This window comes from Chelmon rostratus, chromosome 18, assembly GCF_017976325.1.
Source record: "Chelmon rostratus isolate fCheRos1 chromosome 18, fCheRos1.pri, whole genome shotgun sequence".
Classification (NCBI taxonomy): domain Eukaryota; kingdom Metazoa; phylum Chordata; class Actinopteri; order Chaetodontiformes; family Chaetodontidae; genus Chelmon; species Chelmon rostratus.
Window position 1 is genome coordinate 24708479 of NC_055675.1, and position 16680 is coordinate 24725158.

At 47.0% G+C, this 16680-nt stretch overlaps 2 protein-coding genes across 4 annotated transcripts in view; one reads left to right on the plus strand and one right to left on the minus strand.

Moving 5' to 3' along the window:
• Window positions 1–5194: 5194 nt before the first annotated feature.
• Window positions 5195–8963, minus strand: LOC121622234 (photoreceptor outer segment membrane glycoprotein 2-like). The gene is made up of 3 exons (XM_041959143.1): window positions 8383–8963; window positions 6570–6816; window positions 5195–6126 (listed from the first exon to the last, which is right to left on the minus strand). The coding sequence occupies exons 1-3, from the start codon at window positions 8961–8963 to the stop codon at window positions 5872–5874; spliced, it is 1083 nt and encodes a 360-aa protein (XP_041815077.1). The 3' UTR covers window positions 5195–5871.
• A 4134-nt stretch (window positions 8964–13097) lies between these two features.
• cdc42bpb (CDC42 binding protein kinase beta (DMPK-like)) overlaps window positions 13098–16680 on the plus strand; it is a 40453-nt gene continuing 36870 nt past the window's right edge. For all 3 annotated transcript variants that reach the window (XM_041958182.1, XM_041958184.1, XM_041958183.1), the window contains exon 1: window positions 13098–13807. In XM_041958182.1, coding sequence (XP_041814116.1) covers window positions 13639–13807 — 169 coding nt within the window. In that variant the 5' untranslated portion in view covers window positions 13098–13638. The remainder of the gene's footprint in view (window positions 13808–16680) is intronic.

Below are 16680 nucleotides of genomic sequence, written 5' to 3' on the forward strand. Positions count from 1 at the left end.
CTCACATCAACACACAGACAGGTTGTTTTCAGGTCACAGCTCAGCTAACGGACGGAGGCTAACAGCAGAGCTAACTATTGGAAGCTAACATCCTAAGCTAAGCTTCTTTGTAAGATCCTCATGTTTTTCCTTACTTCCTTCTTTACTTCCTCACCTTTTTCAGCCCTCCCTGGTACCGTCTTTCTCTTTCTTTCTTTCTTTCTTTCTTTCTTTCTTTTTTCTTTCTTTCTTTCTCTCTGTCGATTTGTCTTTCCTTCAGTCCTTCCTTCTTTCTTTCTTTCTTTCTCTTCTCTCTTTCTCTTCTTTCCTTCTTTCTCTCTTTCCTTCCTTACCCTTTTCAGCCATTCCTGGTACCTTCTTTCTTTCTTTCCTTCTTTCTTTCTATTCTTCTCTCTTTCTTCCTTTCCTTCCTTCTGTCTTTCTCTCTCTCTTTCTTTCTCTTCTTTCCTTCCTTCCTTCTTTCTTTCTCTCTTTCTTTCTTTCTCTTCTTTCCTTCCTTCTTTCTCTCTTTCTTTCTTTCCTTCTTTCCTTCCTTCTTTCTTTCTTTCTCTCTTTCTTTCTTTCTCTTCTTTCCTTCCTTCCTTCTTTCTTTCTATTCTTCTCTCTTTCTTCCTTTCCTTCCTTCTGTCTTTCTCTCTTTCTTTCTTTCCTTCTTTCCTTCCTTCTTTCTCTCTTTCCTTCTTTTCTTCTTTCTGAGTGGAGCTGCAGCAGCCACAGTGTCAGTGTGCTGTGAGACAGCAGAAGCTGAAGATGAAGATGATGAAGCAGCAGAGATCCTTCTGCTCACTGAAGCTCTGGGACAGAATCCACCGCTCAGGCCGACTGATCGTCTTTATTACCGATCGATATTTGTCATTATAGAAACGCTAAATCTGGCATTGTGTTGTATTCTTTGTTCTTTTTATTATGATCGTTATCAACCATTAACCCTCACTGCACAGCCTGAGATTAATTAACTACAATCTGAGGATAAATATTAAAATTACACAGAAAATTAGGATTTTCTACAAAACATGATATTTGTCGTCAATACTGAGAGCCAATCAGCTCTTTCATCAGGCGTTTCCCATCATGCCTTGCAGTCGGTGGAGAGCAGCGGAGGGGCCTCCGCCACGTCACGATGTCAGATCTAACCAGCATGCACTGTGCGGTGGTCACCGATGATCGATCGAGCCAATCATCTGCACTTCAGCTCCTGTTACATCACAGGCTCTGATTGGCTGAGCTGCTCACATTCTCTCTGTTATGTAACAACCTGTCACTGCCTCCTGGTGCATGCTGGGAGATGAAGAGGTGACTGCAGTTGTCTACAAATGAATGTAAATCTGACTTTGTTTAATCCACCTCACCATGGCAACCAACAAGCTCACACACACACACACACACACACACACACACACACACACACACACACACACACACACACACACAGTTTATTGATTCAGAACAGGCCACAACCCCAGACTGTGATGTCACTGGAGAACTCTGACTTGCTATTCAGATGGAGGCTGTGATGAAGAGGAGAAGGTGTTGCATAACAAGAGGCATCATTAACGTCAGGGGGAGAGAAGGGGGAGAGGGGGTAAGGAAGAAAAGGAAGATGTGAAGAAGGGTTAACCCTAAACAAAGAAGGGAAAGATACAAGACGAGAAGGAAGAAGAAAGTAAAGAGAGAAGACAGAAAGGAGGAGATGAAGGGAAGGAATCAAGGAAGGGAGGGAGGGAGGGAGGAAGGGAGAAGGATGGAAGAGGAGAAAAAAGAGGAAGATTAAGGAAAAACAAAGGGAGAAGCGAGGTGGAAAAGGGGAGGAAATGAGGATAAAAAATGCAGCTCGATGAGACTAAAAAGAAAAGATGACAAATAAGAATGAGTGGATGCAGGGAAGGAAGAAACAAAGGTAGAAAGAGCTGAAAGAAGAATAGACCAAAGGAGGGATGAATAAATGAGATGAAAGAAGGGGAAACAGAACGATAGAGGAAGAGAGGTAAGGTCAAATACAGAGGGAAAACATGGACAAAGAAAAGGAAGGAACGAATGAGGAAGAAAACAAAGGAAGGATTAGACAAGAGGAAGGAGTGAAGGACGTAGGCACTGATATGAGGAAGGACAGGAAACAGATGAATATATGAGAGGAAAAGAAAAGGGGTGTAAAGAGGAAATAAAGAAAGGAACAGGAGTCAGGGCTGAAATAAGAAGAAAGAGGAAGAAGAGAAGGACAGAGGGGAGGAAGAGAAGCTCAAGGAAAGTGGGGGCAGCAGCACAATAATCTGGGGCACTGAGGACCACGTGGTCGTCACTATGACGACCGCCTCCCCATGTGAGTGGCTGCTGGAGGAGCTGCAGTACTGCAGACCCACCAGTAGGAGGGGACACACATCATCTGACTGTGACTCTGCTGACCAATGGCAGCTCTCCATTCCTCTTCTCGTCTGTCTTTTCAAACTTTGCTGCTGTGACAGTTTAATTTCGCAGACGTGGGATTAAGAAAGGTTTTTAAATCTTATTTTATCTTATCTTATCTCCCAATGGAGCTGAAACTGTAACACCGTCTTCAACTTGTGGAGTGTGTTTTCACAGTTTTCACCTTTGAGGAAACAATCCTGTGGACAGAAACAACAAGAGGAATGATTCCAGCCAATGAGAACTCTTTCACTGGACCTGTGAGTCTTAAATCAAACTAAAGCATTACAAATACACAGCAGAGGACAAAACTCATCAGTGGAGGACAGTCAGAGGAGCTTTAGAGCAACACAAGCAAATGTCCAAATCCAAAGACTCATCATTTATGTTTGAGCATGAACTCGTTTTGTGACGTGTTGAATCAGCCGTGGCCTCGAGGTTAGAGACGCTTCCCTCTGGACGGTTGTCTTGGGTCTTTTTTTTCCTGTTTTCTTGCAGGTTTTGGTCTTTGGTGGGCTGACTGGGACGTCTCTCAGTGGATTTCTCACCGCCTGAAGCTGAACCTGGACCAGACTGAACCGCTCTTCCTGTCAGGGAGGTCATCTCCCATCCATGACCCCTCCATTAACAATGATGACTCGGTGGAACTCGAGGAATGAACAGAAACCTACCAAAATAAAACAGGAAGTGACCCACGTAACACAAACTTGACGGATCGTGACACTGAGGTGTCTCACCAGACAACTAGCTGTCCGTCACTGGCAGCATCATTGTGACAACCCACCCTGAAGATTCATGCTCACCTGTTCACAGTGAAAAGTGACCCACTCAGACTGAACACTCACCTGTTCAGACTCTAAACTGAACACTCACCTGTTCACACTCTAAAGATGTCACCTTTCCAAACTGAAGACATTAATCAGTCTTTCTCTGTCTCTTATTGTTTCTCGCTGTTGTATTTGATGACATTGATCCATCTGCATCATTACTACTTGCAGGACTTGCAGTTCTTGTGTTGTTCCTCACAGTTGAAGCTCTTGTTGTGAAGCCTCAGGTAAATAAATGGAACGTCATGTAACTCACCTGCAGGTCTTAGATGTACAGAGCTGGATGAAGTACTCGAGCTCTTTGCTTGAATACCAGTACTAAAACAACAACGTGAATATACTTTCTTATATGTGAGAATCCTGTGAATGTGTATCAGCTGTAGGACTTATAGTATCAACGGTGGTAGTGGTTTTATCAGATGTAGTAGTGGTACTTTCTGATTGGTGTCTCTCTGTCTCCCTCTGGTGGACAGCACAGGACCAACAACAATCAGGATTTAACGCTTGTGCTGTTTCAGAGTTTTTAACACATAAAACCTGAAATGAACAAACTGAACTAAACTGTTTTGTGTTTTCCCAAAGTGAGGAACCGATAAGTTCAAATCCAAACACAAAGACTTTGTTCATGTTCCACCTGACGCAGAGACACGAGGCTGCAGGTGCATCAGGTGACATGTCTTCATTTCCATCCTTGTTGTACTTTATATTTACTGGACTTTTATTCTCCATCTTATTTTACACACATTTTCTGTCCCTGTTTTTTATTCCTGCTCTTCAGTGGATTTGAATGTTTTTCATTCACCTTATAAAACACAGTTTTGTCTGGGGCCGTTCTGGTCTGGGGCCGTTCTGGTCTGAGCCCGACAGGGACGATACCTCAGTGAGGTTAGACCTGTGGGAAGACGTTCTGGGGTCAGCTGAAAGAGGCTGGTTTCAGTTCATCAGGACTCGTTGTGAATCTGTCTCCATCGTGGAATTTGGGAGACTCTGATGCTTGTTGCTGATTGGTTGAGCGCTCACACAAGGCGAAATACTTCCTGACTCAAGTTGTTGTTGTCGTATTAAAGGAATACGAGAGTTTGGAGACTTTTGATGCTTCTATTTTCATTCTTAGTTTGATTTTATTTGTGCTATTATAATCAAGTGACTTTTATTCTCCATCTTGTTTTTATTTCCATTCTGTCTCTTTGTGTGAAGCACTCGGTGCAGCTGATTTCACACATTGAGCTTCGACTCTGTAATATCTTTGTTAGTGTTTTATTATGTCGGTGAAGGGACATGGGGGGGGGGGGGGGGGGGGGGGGGGGGGGGGGGCATATTTTTGTGACTTGAACACATCAGATTAATTCAAACGTGCTTCAACAGAAACTGTTAAATACTTTTTATCAGAGGTTCCTGCTGTAAATCTACTCAGCAAGCGAGAGGTGGTTTTGTTCTTTATTATCATATTACTATATTATATATTAAGACTGCACAACATTTCTTCATACACACGACAACATCAAGAGGCAATGACATAAAACTACGACCAAAAGCTCTGAACTGTGATCTGAACTGTGATCTGAACTGTGATCTGAGAGATCAATAAAGCTCATAAACCCTCGCATGGTGTCCTCTGACCTCTGACTCAGAGTCAGCACACAGACTGGGAGTTATCTGTTTCTTAGACGGAGCTAGTCTTTGTGCTAAGATAGCCTAGCCACATCTTGGACCTCTGTGCTGAGAACTGGATTGTGATTGGCTGGATGTTTTCTGCACAGCTCATCACTTTATGATTCTGTACGAGCTGCAAACTGTCCAACATCAGTACTTCTGTGTTCTGTCTCGACGGGTCTGTTGAGGTGTTGTTCCCCTGGCGTCTGGTCTTTGTCATCACTTCCTGTTTTATTGTGAAAACTAACTCTCCTCTCGTTTCAGGCCCTTGACTTCCTGGTGTTTCCCACCTGTCTGTCTGCCCCGCCCTGATTGTCTCCACCTGTTCCTCGTTACCTGGTGTATATATAGTCTGCGTGTCCCCTGTCCTGTGCCAGATTGTCTTGTGTTCCCCAGTGATCCACATCAGTCCAGCATTCCTGCCTCAGAGAACAGACTCTTTTGTTTGTTCAGTGAGAAAATATAAAGCGCCTTCTGAGCACCCTGAGTTATTATTTTATATTCAGAGATCCTTTCTGGTGTTAAACTGGAGCCTTTTTGTTCTCATTCCGGTGGAAGAGTTGAGTCCAGAACCTGGAGCCTGAGTGAACAAACAGCTGATAAAGAAAATGAAAGTCAGTAGAAAACATGAACATCAGCAGGATGTGAACAAAACAAACATAAATGAAAACAGGAAACAGAAAGATGGAGATGACACTGAGGTTTGAGAGAACCGTCTGGTCCTGCATCAGTCAGATTCACCTCAGATGTTCATACTGTTCCTTATAATAGTTCTAACATTCCTTAATATCGCCATGCCATCCATCCCATCCATCCCATCCATTGAGCTTTCGTTTGGCTTCGCAGGATGAAAACTTTTTCACTGCAGAGCCTCATGAGGCCGGAAGTGATTCATGGTCTGAGTTTAAGATGCATCAGCAGAGCATGTTTAACCTGAGAGGTTCCAGCTCATCCTGCTCTTCCAGGGGTTCATGACCGCTCAGGCTGGACACTAGCTGGTCACAGGGACCTGGACCTGGTGGGACGGGACCTCCTGCTCGGCCGCAGTGGTCGGGACGTTGATGTTGGGGTCGTCGTCGACCTGGTAACACTTCCCCAGGTTCTTGATGACATTAAAGTTGGACCGAGCCGTTTCTGCCAAGCTGTTCTCCAGGATCCAGCCGTCAGACTCTGAATCTGGATCCCCCAGCCGGAGAACGTTCTCCATTGCTGTCTGCAGGTAGCGGACTCCCGTCAGGACCAGCAGCTGGGGGGAGAAGAAAAACGGGGTGTCTTTAACGTAGCACGGACGGCTGCACATCAGCAGAAACAGATCATGGGTCGCGTTAGGCTCATAAATTCATACGACTGTTTCTATCTGTTGTCAACAGCCCCAACCCTCCCTGGAGGGTGGAGTGAAAGGCACGGGGGGGGGGGGGGGGGGGGACATGATATTCATACATTTTCAACACAGTTTGACCTCAGTTGTATCCAAACACGACCTGCTTTTACACAGCTGACCAATCAGTGAGTGAAGTGGGTGTGATGTCACACTGTCAGCCCCCCCAGCTCTGACAACTCAATGTTGTGGAGAGGGTGTTTCTGTATGATGAAGCGTGCCGAGGGCTTCATGCCAAACTAAACTGGAGCCAGAACAGCAGCTCTGAGGTCTGTTCTGAACACAGATGAAACTGATGCTACATGCAGTACCTCAAACAGCCAGATGAGGAGCACGGTGAGGCCGATGGACTGCATGATGCTCGTGTAGTGGTCCATCAGGGCCTGTCGGCAGCCCCTCCTCCACAGGTTCAGCCGCTGGCTCTGCCGGTCGTAATTAAAATGGGCCGAACTGTTGCCGAGCTGCTGCTGGATGCAGGGCCGAGGGGAAAAGGTGCTGCAGCAGCTGAAGGGAACGGCGTCCATCAGGTATTTCCCATCCACGTTACTCCTGAGACGGCTGCATGAAGGGAGCAGACGGCCAGGTGTGAGCGGCTGCTACGATTACTGCTACGACTACGACGACTACGACGGCTACTACTACTGCTGCTACGACAACTACTGCTACTACTACGACAACGACGACTACTGCTGCTGCTGCTACTACAACTACTACGACTACGACGGCTACTGCTACTACGACTACAACGACTACGACGACTACTGCTACTACAACTATGACGGCTACTGCTACTACGACTACGACGACTACGACTACTACTACTACTACTACTACTACTACGACGGCTATGGCTACTACAGCTGACACACCCTATAAATCAAGTTTGACGCTCATTTCTCAGCGTTCATATGAACCACAGGATCAGGTAACAGGCAGGTGAGGTAACAGGCAGGTGAGGTAACAGGCAGGTGAACTTGTGCTCAGCTGTGTGTAAACAGATGGTCTATAAATCCTGCAGACAGGTTATACTGAGTCTCCTGGACCTGAGTTGAACCTGGTTGGTTAAGCCTCATTAATCCTTTGACATTTGACTCAAACAGATTCCAGCCTGAACTGCAGAGGACGAGTGGCCTCGATCTGAACGTACTCTGTTTACTGTCTGTTTATTTCCTCACATCTCCATCTATGACCCACATGGTATAAAATATGATCACATGGTTGGTCGTCATTCACTGTCCTGGTTTCAGGTGAGAGATGATGGTCCACTGAGACCTCAGACACCTGAAGGACTTCAGACAGAGTCATGGGATCTGGTTTGTAAAATCCTGCGCTCTGTCCAGTGGCGTGCACAGAGGGGGGGTGGTCGCCCCCCCTGCCCCCCCCTGTGCACGCCACTGGCTCTGTCACTCACTTCTACTCATTTTGTCTTTGACTTTTCTGTCCTCAGGTGTTCATCAGGTAAAATTCATTCATGCAAAAAATGCAGGAAGCATATGAGTAAACAAAGCCAGAGAAATATCACAATATTACTTTATCAGTGTGAGTATCACTGCTAACTGCTAACTGCTAGCTGCTAACTGCCAGCTGCACTAGTTTAGTTTACTGATTTGACTAAACTCATCTCACCTTCTTTTTACTTCACTGATGTCATCTGTTCATCATTTTCACTTTACATTAATCATGTTTTATTCTTGTGTGTCTGTGATTTATTAGTGAAAAAGACCTACATTCATGACGTGGAGTCGGACAGTTTGGAAAAAGATGTTTGTTCAACGTGTTTTTAACTCGAGACGTGAGAGTGAAAAAACGTAAAATGAGCTTTGTGTTCGAACACGTTTTAAATGTAGGATGATCTCTGGCTCGGTCACACTGGACTCAGCTACAATCTACTATACATCACTGAAATCCACCTAAAATCTAACTGGATTCCAGAAGGATCTGCCTAACAATATAGATCTGCTCATATTCAACCGGATCCACTAAAAACTTCTGGAATGTACTCGACACAGAATGAATCTGCTGGAATCCAGTAGGATCGACTGAGATCCACGAGGATGAACAGATATATCTGAACAGATATTCAGAAAGACTGCGGTGGATCACAGTAGATCTGGCTCCACTTACTCCATTACTGTGTTGCTGGTCATGTCCAGGTAGCGGTTGCTGATCCACTGAATGTGGAACCAGTCGCGGTACTCGGTGTTCCCACAGCACTGGAACTGGATCTGCAGCGAGTCCAGAGTCCTCTTCAGGTAGCAGCGGCCCGGCGTGTCCGTGTCCTTGTAATACCTCATGGTGTTCCTCAGGCCCAGGAACAGCGCCTCCTCCAGCTGGCTGCGGATGCTGTAGCACATGAGCGCCCCTGCCAGGACGCAGGTGGTAAAGAACAAGGTGCAGATGATGTACGGCATCATCACCAGCTTCCAGCGCATGAACTTGTTGGTGTCAGCGCAGTCCAGGCAGATCTTCCCACCCAGGAAGTTGATGCAGCAGGCCGCCAGGCCTGTGGTGATCAGCGTATGCGGTACATAAAGGATCCCCTGCTCTGACATCACTTCCTGCCATTTCTGAATTTCTACTTTGAGAAATAAGCCAAGGCCAAAAAGGATAGCTCCTGTCAGCACAGAGATCCAGTTGAGCAGCCAGAGGACCTCGGCCAGTTTCTCTCTCTCCACCTTGGTGAAGGTCACCTTACCGACTGCCATGCCGGCGCCGCGGTTCTTATGTGGATCAGGTCCAAGTGGCTGCAAACATGGCCAAAACACAGGAGTACCTTAAGGTGCTGTGCCACTTGTGGCCACTAGGTGCTGCATTACAAACCTTTCGGGGGTCAAAAACACGTCAACATTTGTCCCAGTCAGGTCTGTTCCACTTCATAAAACCAAGCTCTTCAAATCCAGCAGTCATGAGCCGCTCATACAGTCTGTTGCTGCATCACATCCAGTCCACGGGGGTCTGGGAGACTCCGCGGTCAGAGGTCCGGGTTCAGGGTGGGCCTTTTCTCAGAGCAGAGCTGGGGGGAAGAGGAGGGAGAATGACAGAGGCTGCTCTCTGCAGAGCATCATAAGGAGCTTAACGAGGTATTTTAGGTACTCTTGACCGCAGTCCACGACTCCACAACCAGGAAGTGGCTGCTGCAGGAAGCAAGAAGGTCAGAGTTTAACAACGTGGTGCTGAAATATCGAACATGAACGAGTGAGTGAGCACGAGCCTTCTGTTCCCTGAAAGTCTGAATCACAGACTTTCTCTGCTGCTGATCAGAATCTGTTCAGTGTGAAAACCTCTTTCCTCCCTGATCAAACTGTTTCTGAGCAGTCAAGACGTTTCCCTGGGAAGACCGACCCCTCCCCCACGACACTCAGAGAGGAGCGTCTTCCTCAGAGAAAACATCTTGGATGTGTGTAGTTAAAGGCAGATACACAAACTGTCCAGATCAAAGTTCCTGTCACCCTGAACTGCAGTTAACGCCATCAGAACCAAGACCTCACCTGCAAACTGGAAGCATTTTATAACTTCTGAAGCTGATCTGTCGTAAACAGTCCTTCATTAACACCGTTTTAGAAAATCAGAGCCGTTGACTCATCGAGCTGAGATGAGCTGAGTGTGTTAGCCGCACGATGCTAAAGACAAAGACAGAATTTTACCTCGATGTCGTAAAGCTGTCGGACATCCAGCCGCTCGTCCGTCTTCCCTCCGGTCTCCCATCGTCCTCGAGGCGGCTGAGTTGTGCCGCGGTTTCAGAGCGGTGAAGCAAATATTGCGGCTGAGAAAAAGAGTTTTGAGGCGTCCATAAACCTGCACGTCTAATCTCCTTACAGCTAATCAGCCTTGAAATAAGCTGAGAAATCTCCAACCCCCATTCACCAGCTGGACCATCAGCAGGACACGATGTGTCCACGACAGCGTGTCCACATACTTTACACCTCGATGAGCCGTCTCGCTAGATGGTGTCGTTTAAACCCTGTGTCCCACTGAAGAAGACCAAGAAGACTGAAGTATGGACACAGAGACTCTGAAGCCATGTGGGTACAGAGACTCTGAAACCATGTGGACACAGAGACTCTGAAACCATGTGGACACAGAGACTCTGAAGCCATGTGGACACAGAGACTCCGACTGAGGTTCAAAGTTCATTCTACTTAAGTCAGAAAATAAAAGTCCATTTGGAAGCAGTTCCTGAGCTTTCAGTCGTATCACAGGACCTCTTCAAGACTGTTCTTGACTTGCAGACTTCTAGTCTGGGTCCATTTAAAGCGACTAAATGCACCCCAACAGTTCAGTCTGTAGCTTTCTGTTTCTAAATGTACACGCTCAGATTAACCCCCACAGACACAGACTGTGGGGGTTAATCATGATGCTGGTTGTCCTTTTATAAACTGTCAAAAAGTCGAATCTTGAATTTCAGTTATTGTCCTTTAAAATGTCTGCAGACAAGTCGACAATATCTAACTTACTGACACTTCACTGACCCAGAGTCATTTAAATAAATGCAAATACATCATAAAGAGTCAAAGAAAGTACTTTGATCCAAGTTTCTGCCAAGTCATGAAAGTTCATAATGAACGTGTTTGATGCATTTTTCATTTCACTGAAACATGCCAAACGTTCAGTGGTTAAACACCGACACCGTCACAGTGTGAGCACCACCATGTGGTAGAAAAGAGCAGTGCAGCTCCTGAACATGATCCTGCCAGATGTTGCACTTCATCAAAATACACAAATCACTATTTAAACTGAATTTAACTGAGTCCGGGTTGGATCGTTCCAGCGAATCATTTATTACTATAATACTAATCATTCTAATCATAATCACTAGTAATAATAAGAGCGTTTAAATGTGAGCTGGTTGGGACAATCTCCTCTTCATCTCTTGTGAACCTGTGAGGTCCACATGAGTCCCATCAGCCTCAGCTGGACTCTGTTTACTGCTCATTAGCTGCTGCTAGCTCCTCTCATCTGTTTCTGACTGCAGTCATCATCAGCTTGTTGTGACAGACAGAAGATATTCAGTCAATAATCAATATTCAGAGTGTCGGTCAGAGCAGGTTTGATGACTTGAATGAAGAGCTGGAGGAGTAATGAGGTGTTCAGAAGGCCTCCAGGTCACACCTGTTCATGCAGGTGTGAACAGGAAGCTGTCAATCAAAACTGAAAATGTTTCAAAGGGGAGTGAAAAGCAGCTTTTCGGATGACAAAATAAAAGTCGCTCTGAAGAACTGCAGACTGATGACAAACAGGAAGTAAACTTCCATCCACAGGAAACAGAAGGGTTCAAATGTAAAGCTGGAAGCCTGATGGCAGGAAAACAACCAAAACGCTTTTAACCAGAAGAGACGAATGAATCTGTCATCACGTGATCACACGTCCACACAAGGATCCTCCTGCTGTCGTGTCCGTGTTCATTCACCAAAACAAAAAGAAAGAAAAGACAGACATTTCAGTCATTAGGGTTGGATTCACTCCATTCAGCTCGACTTCCTGCCTTTTAAAACACAAGTTTCCTCTCGACCTGAGCACTGATTCAAAGGGAAATCACCTCACCTTCACTTTGATCATCAGATCAGTTATTTCCAGGAAACAATGAACCGTAAAGTCTCGTCATAGAAAACTGCATCCTGTACTCATGTTTTGCTGTAACATGAATTCTGAATGAACACTACAGAGATGAGCTCAGAAAGAAACAGAAAGGCCTTTTTCACGGGCATCCTGTGATGACGTCACATCGATGACGTCAGACCCGGTGTGCCGCTCTGCTGGGGGCGGTACCAGTCTCTCCCGGCTCCTGTCAATCACGGCATTTCCGGTGCGGGAAGGCGGGGCCTCGGTGTTCCTCAGGGAGAGACAGACAGGTGAGTCAGGTCAGCACAGAGCAGCAGGTACTGACTTCCGGGGCCGGGATATCATCCTTCAAAATAAAATAACGTAGAGGCGCAGCAGAGGTTGAATTTCATGCCCATCTTGAACTGTTAACGTAATAAACTCTTCATTTTATTCCCTTTATTTTATTGTGTTTCTGTCATTTAAATGCCTGCCAGCTTTTAATGAGTTTGGTTTTGTAACTGTTCCAATATTATGATTCATATGAACAGACCGTCTCAGGCTTTCTCTGATTTAATCTGGTTTTCTTTCATTTGAAAGGCATCTTTAAACTTTATTTTTAAATATCTTTATTTGTTACTTAAAAAAAATATGAAACACAAGAACATCAGAAATCTCTTACTTTTTTAAATTGGCATCAGTTAATATCAGTTGAATACATACACAAATTTCACCGCTTTTCTATTCTATTCTATTACTCGACTGTTTTTGACTTCACAAAAATGACACTTTCCTAAACTCCAAGTTCACATTTTCAAAGGTCTTTGACCAATAAACCTCCAAAATATTCAGTTTACTGAGACAGAAAACGGGAAAAGAGAAAATCTGGAACAATTTAAAGAACCCTTCATTAAAATCAGTCAATTTTCTGTTTTGATTCTGATTGACAAATTGATTAATTGACGAATAATTTCAGCTTCAGACAGAACTAAACATTTGAACAGATTCTCGGATAAGATGCTGTTTTTCTGTTTTGGACAAATCGAGACGTCTGAGGACTCTGTCCTTTTTCATAAATGTCCTTCACTATTTCCTGGCATTTTATCAACCAAACAATTAATCGACTCACTGAGGAAACACTGAGCTGTAGTATTTGCAGAATTAGTGTTTCTCGATAAATTGCACTATATTCGCGCGTTGTTCGACATCCTGACACTGATTCGGGGCGGTGTTGGTGCTTTTATTATGAAACTCTCCGTGACAGGAAGTGGGTTTGAGTGTCTGCTGCTTGTTCCCAACGATCCGATCTGGGTTCAGCCATATTCCCAGCGAGCAGCCACACCGGCAGCCAACCTCAAACTACCGAAAAAGCCTCTGTAATCCCCCCGCAGGCTCCCACACGGTGCTGGGGGTGATTGTGTTTGAACCCGAGTCCGTCCCGGAGCTCCCGGACATGTTACCGAGCTGAAACACCGACCCAGGACATGGAGCAGCGGCGGCCAACCTGAGAGAGTCGACGGCTGACCGACATCCCGACTTCTGAGAGGAAAGTCCAGATTTGCCGGGATTAAAGCCGATGTGGAGGACGGACAGACGGGGGCCTGCAGGCTGAACGGCTCTCAACACGACAGACCGACGTAACCGGCGGAGACTCACCGACACCCAGACGGCTCAAAATGTCGGGAATGTTTTCCCGGAGCTAACGAGCTAGCTGCAGCTAGCAGGCTGAGCTCGGCTGGACTCGGCAGGAAACGGAGCCTGGGCGGCGGGGTACACTCGGACTGTGCGGCGCGGCTGGTGTCGGTTTGTCACGGGAGCGGCGGGTGACTGTCCCGGGTCAGGATGTCGGCTCAGGTCCGTCTGAAGCGGCTGGAGGAGCTGCTGCTGGAGCAGAAGGCGGCGGGCTGTCTGAGTGTGGAGGCGCTGCTGGACCTCCTGCTCTGTTTCTACACCGAGTGCTCCCAGTCCCCCCTGAAGAGGGAGAAGCACGTCACCGACTTCCTGGAGTGGGGTAAGAGCCAAACCCGACCTGGTCCTGGTCCTGGACCTGCAGTTATTCTCAACACTTACTACGGAGGGTCCAGGTGCTCCCCGGAGAACCGGAGGGGGCGTCGAACAGGGTCAGGTGCGCACTGGGACTCTTTGCGGACCTCCAGGGAGGTTCAGGGTCCCTCAGAGAAGTCTCACGGCGGTTCAGGCGTCCTCCAGAGGGCTTGAAAGAGGTTCCAGGGGATCCTTGAGAGGCTCAGGGGGGTCAAGGGGTATTAATGGAGGTCTCTGGGCATGTTTGACTGAACTTAGAGCTTTTTCATGGCATGCGGGGGACATTAAAAAAGTATCAGGGGCTTTCACTGACGTTCAAGAAGTTTGAGGGGTATGAAGCACTGGAGAGGGCCAGGGAGCCTTGAGAGTGCTGGAAAGAGGTTCCAGGGGTTTCCAGCTTAGTTTCAGAAGGCTCTGACAGGTTTGCTGTGGGGGGGTTCAGGGGGTTTAGGTGGACTGGGCGCTGCCTGCTGTCAACAGGAAGCAGCCGTTTGTTTCTATGACGGAGGAAGACCAGCAGAGGTGAAACGTCAGACCAGAGGGGTCTTTGTTGGACCGACGGCGAGGTGGAACTGTCACTGAAAGTAACGGGAGTCGAAATACAGAGTTGACACAAAGCTGATCTGGAGTCAGATTAGAGGGGTCAGCGTCCATCGCTGGAGGACGTCTTGGCTGTCAGGGGGGACCGGCTTTATGTTGGTATTTGTGTGTCCGTTTTTTACGCTCTGCTGGCGTTACGGGGACCGGGGCGGGGACCAGGGCGGGGACCGGGGCAGAGACCGACGAACAGATTATCATTAAAATGACCAGGCAGGGAAACATGGCTGCTGCTGTTTCATCATCATCATCATCATCAAATCAAATATTCTTCTTCTCTGCAGCATTGATCCGACAGCTTTCAGATTCCTTCCTGTTAGTGAAAAGCTTGTATCTCCAGATGTGTTGAATGTTTGTGATGAACTGAAGGATGAAGTTTTCCTTCATGTCTTCTTCAGCTGAATAAACTGTTTAAAAGCCTCTTGGATCAGCTGAAAATGCTTCGTCACAGACTGAAAACAGGCTGTTTGTCTGAGATACGAGGTTCTCACAGGACAGCTGCTGTAAAACAGGAGTGCAGGACTTTGATTTGTAGTACACACGGATGTAATAATACCTAAAACTGTTGGATGGTAATACCTTGATAAAAACTCCACAACACAATATTTATTGTGATGTTTAAAAAAAGAAAAATGAAACGAAGAATTAACATAAAACCTTTTTATTTGTTTTTAAATTCAAGCGCTTCTGTTTTTCTTCTTTCATGAAACGAATAAAAGTAGCCGCCATGACCGAAGCATGTGCGAAGAAACTGGCATGAAAAGTCCTCGTAACCATGAGCAACAGAACCAGCGAGGCCTTGATGCTACTGTAGCGTGTTTGCTAACCTCTGAATCCATCGTAGTGGACCGCAGAAACCGGCCTCTGGTCTCTGGTCTCTGGTCTCTGGCCTCTGGTCTCTGATCTCTGGTCTCTGGCTGTATATTCATCGTGTTGTTTCTTCAGCTCTGGACTGTCCTGGGGAAACCGCCCTCCGGTCTCTGGTCTCTGGTCTCTGGTCTCTGGTCTCTGGCTATATATTCTTCGTGTTGTTTCTTCAGCTCTGGACTGTCCTGGGGAAACCGCCCTCCGGTCTCTGGTCTCTGGTCTCTGGCTGTATATTCTTCGTGTTGTTTCTTCAGCTCTGGACTGTTCTGGGGAAACCGCCCTCCGGTCTCTGTTCTCTGGTCTCTGGTCTGTTCTGGGGAAGCTGAGCTCCAGATTCTTCTTTCAGCCCCCTTCGGTCTGGCTGAAGCTTGGTTGTTGTTGTGATTTGAGCTGGTTTCCGTGGCGATGTGCCAAACGGCTTCTCATGTTAGCTGTGTTTCCTGTAGCGTAGCTGAGAGTCGTCGTTTTGCGTTGGTCAGTCGTCAGTTCTTGAAACGGGAAACAGAAATGCCGCCACAGGTCAGCTCTGAGAGTCGACGGAGCGTCCTGTCTCTGTTTGCCATGTTTACTCGTCGTTCGTCCACTTTTAAGCACTGATGGATCAAACCAAAACATAATTTACTCACGTAGTTTATTTCCCTCCTGTGTCAGTGAGGGTCAACAGGCGTCTCCCTCGTGTCTCCTGCCTTTTGTGTGCGTCTCACTCGTGTCTCCTCGGTCTCCTGCTTGCATCCTCCTCGTGTCTCCTCTGTCTCCTGATTGCGTCTCACTCGTGTCTCCTTGGCCTCCTGGTTGCGTCTCACTCGTGTCTCCTCCGTCTCCTGGTTGTGTCTCACTCGTGTCTCCTCCGTCTCCTGGTTGCGTCCTCCTCGTGTCTCCTCGGCCTCCTGGTTGCGTCTCCCTCGTGTCTCCTCGGCCTCCTGGTTGCGTCTCACTTGTGTCTCCTCGGCCTCCTGGTTGCGTCTCACTCGTGTCTCCTCGACGCCCTGCTTGCGTCTCCCTCGTGTCTCCTCTGTCTCCTGGTTGCGTCTCCCTCGTGTCTTCTCTGTCTCCTGGTTGCGTCTCCCTCGTACATGTATCACTTTGTTTTCTTCCTGAAAATGGTCATGTGATCTGGATACGGTTGGGGAAGGACACATTGTCACCGATAAGATCCAGTCAGGAAGCTAGCGCGGCCGCGTGTATCGTCATTTTCCACCTGTCCGGACTCTAATGCAGGTCTGGAGTTTTCAAACTGAAACCGGGTCAGAAAGTCTCGTTTCAGGGCTTCTGAAGGGGCGGAGCCATGTGGACGTGTGGATGTTGCCCTTGAAGGGCTCCAGGTGTCCTTCAACAGTTTCCGTGTTGGTTTGGGATGTTTCAGGACTTTGTCCCACT

Excerpts from the sequence above, each read along its gene's own strand:
- LOC121622234 (XM_041959143.1), bottom strand. The coding sequence starts at position 8,963 with ATGGCAGTCGGTAAGGTGACCTTCACCAAGGTGGAGAGAGAGAAACTG. Across the intron at positions 6,817-8,382 it reads ACCAGCAACACAGTAATGGA|CCGTCTCAGGAGTAACGTGG; the intron begins GTAAGTGGAGCC and ends CCCTTCATGCAG. Across the intron at positions 6,127-6,569 it reads TCCTCATCTGGCTGTTTGAG|CTGCTGGTCCTGACGGGAGT; the intron begins GTACTGCATGTA and ends TTCTCCCCCCAG.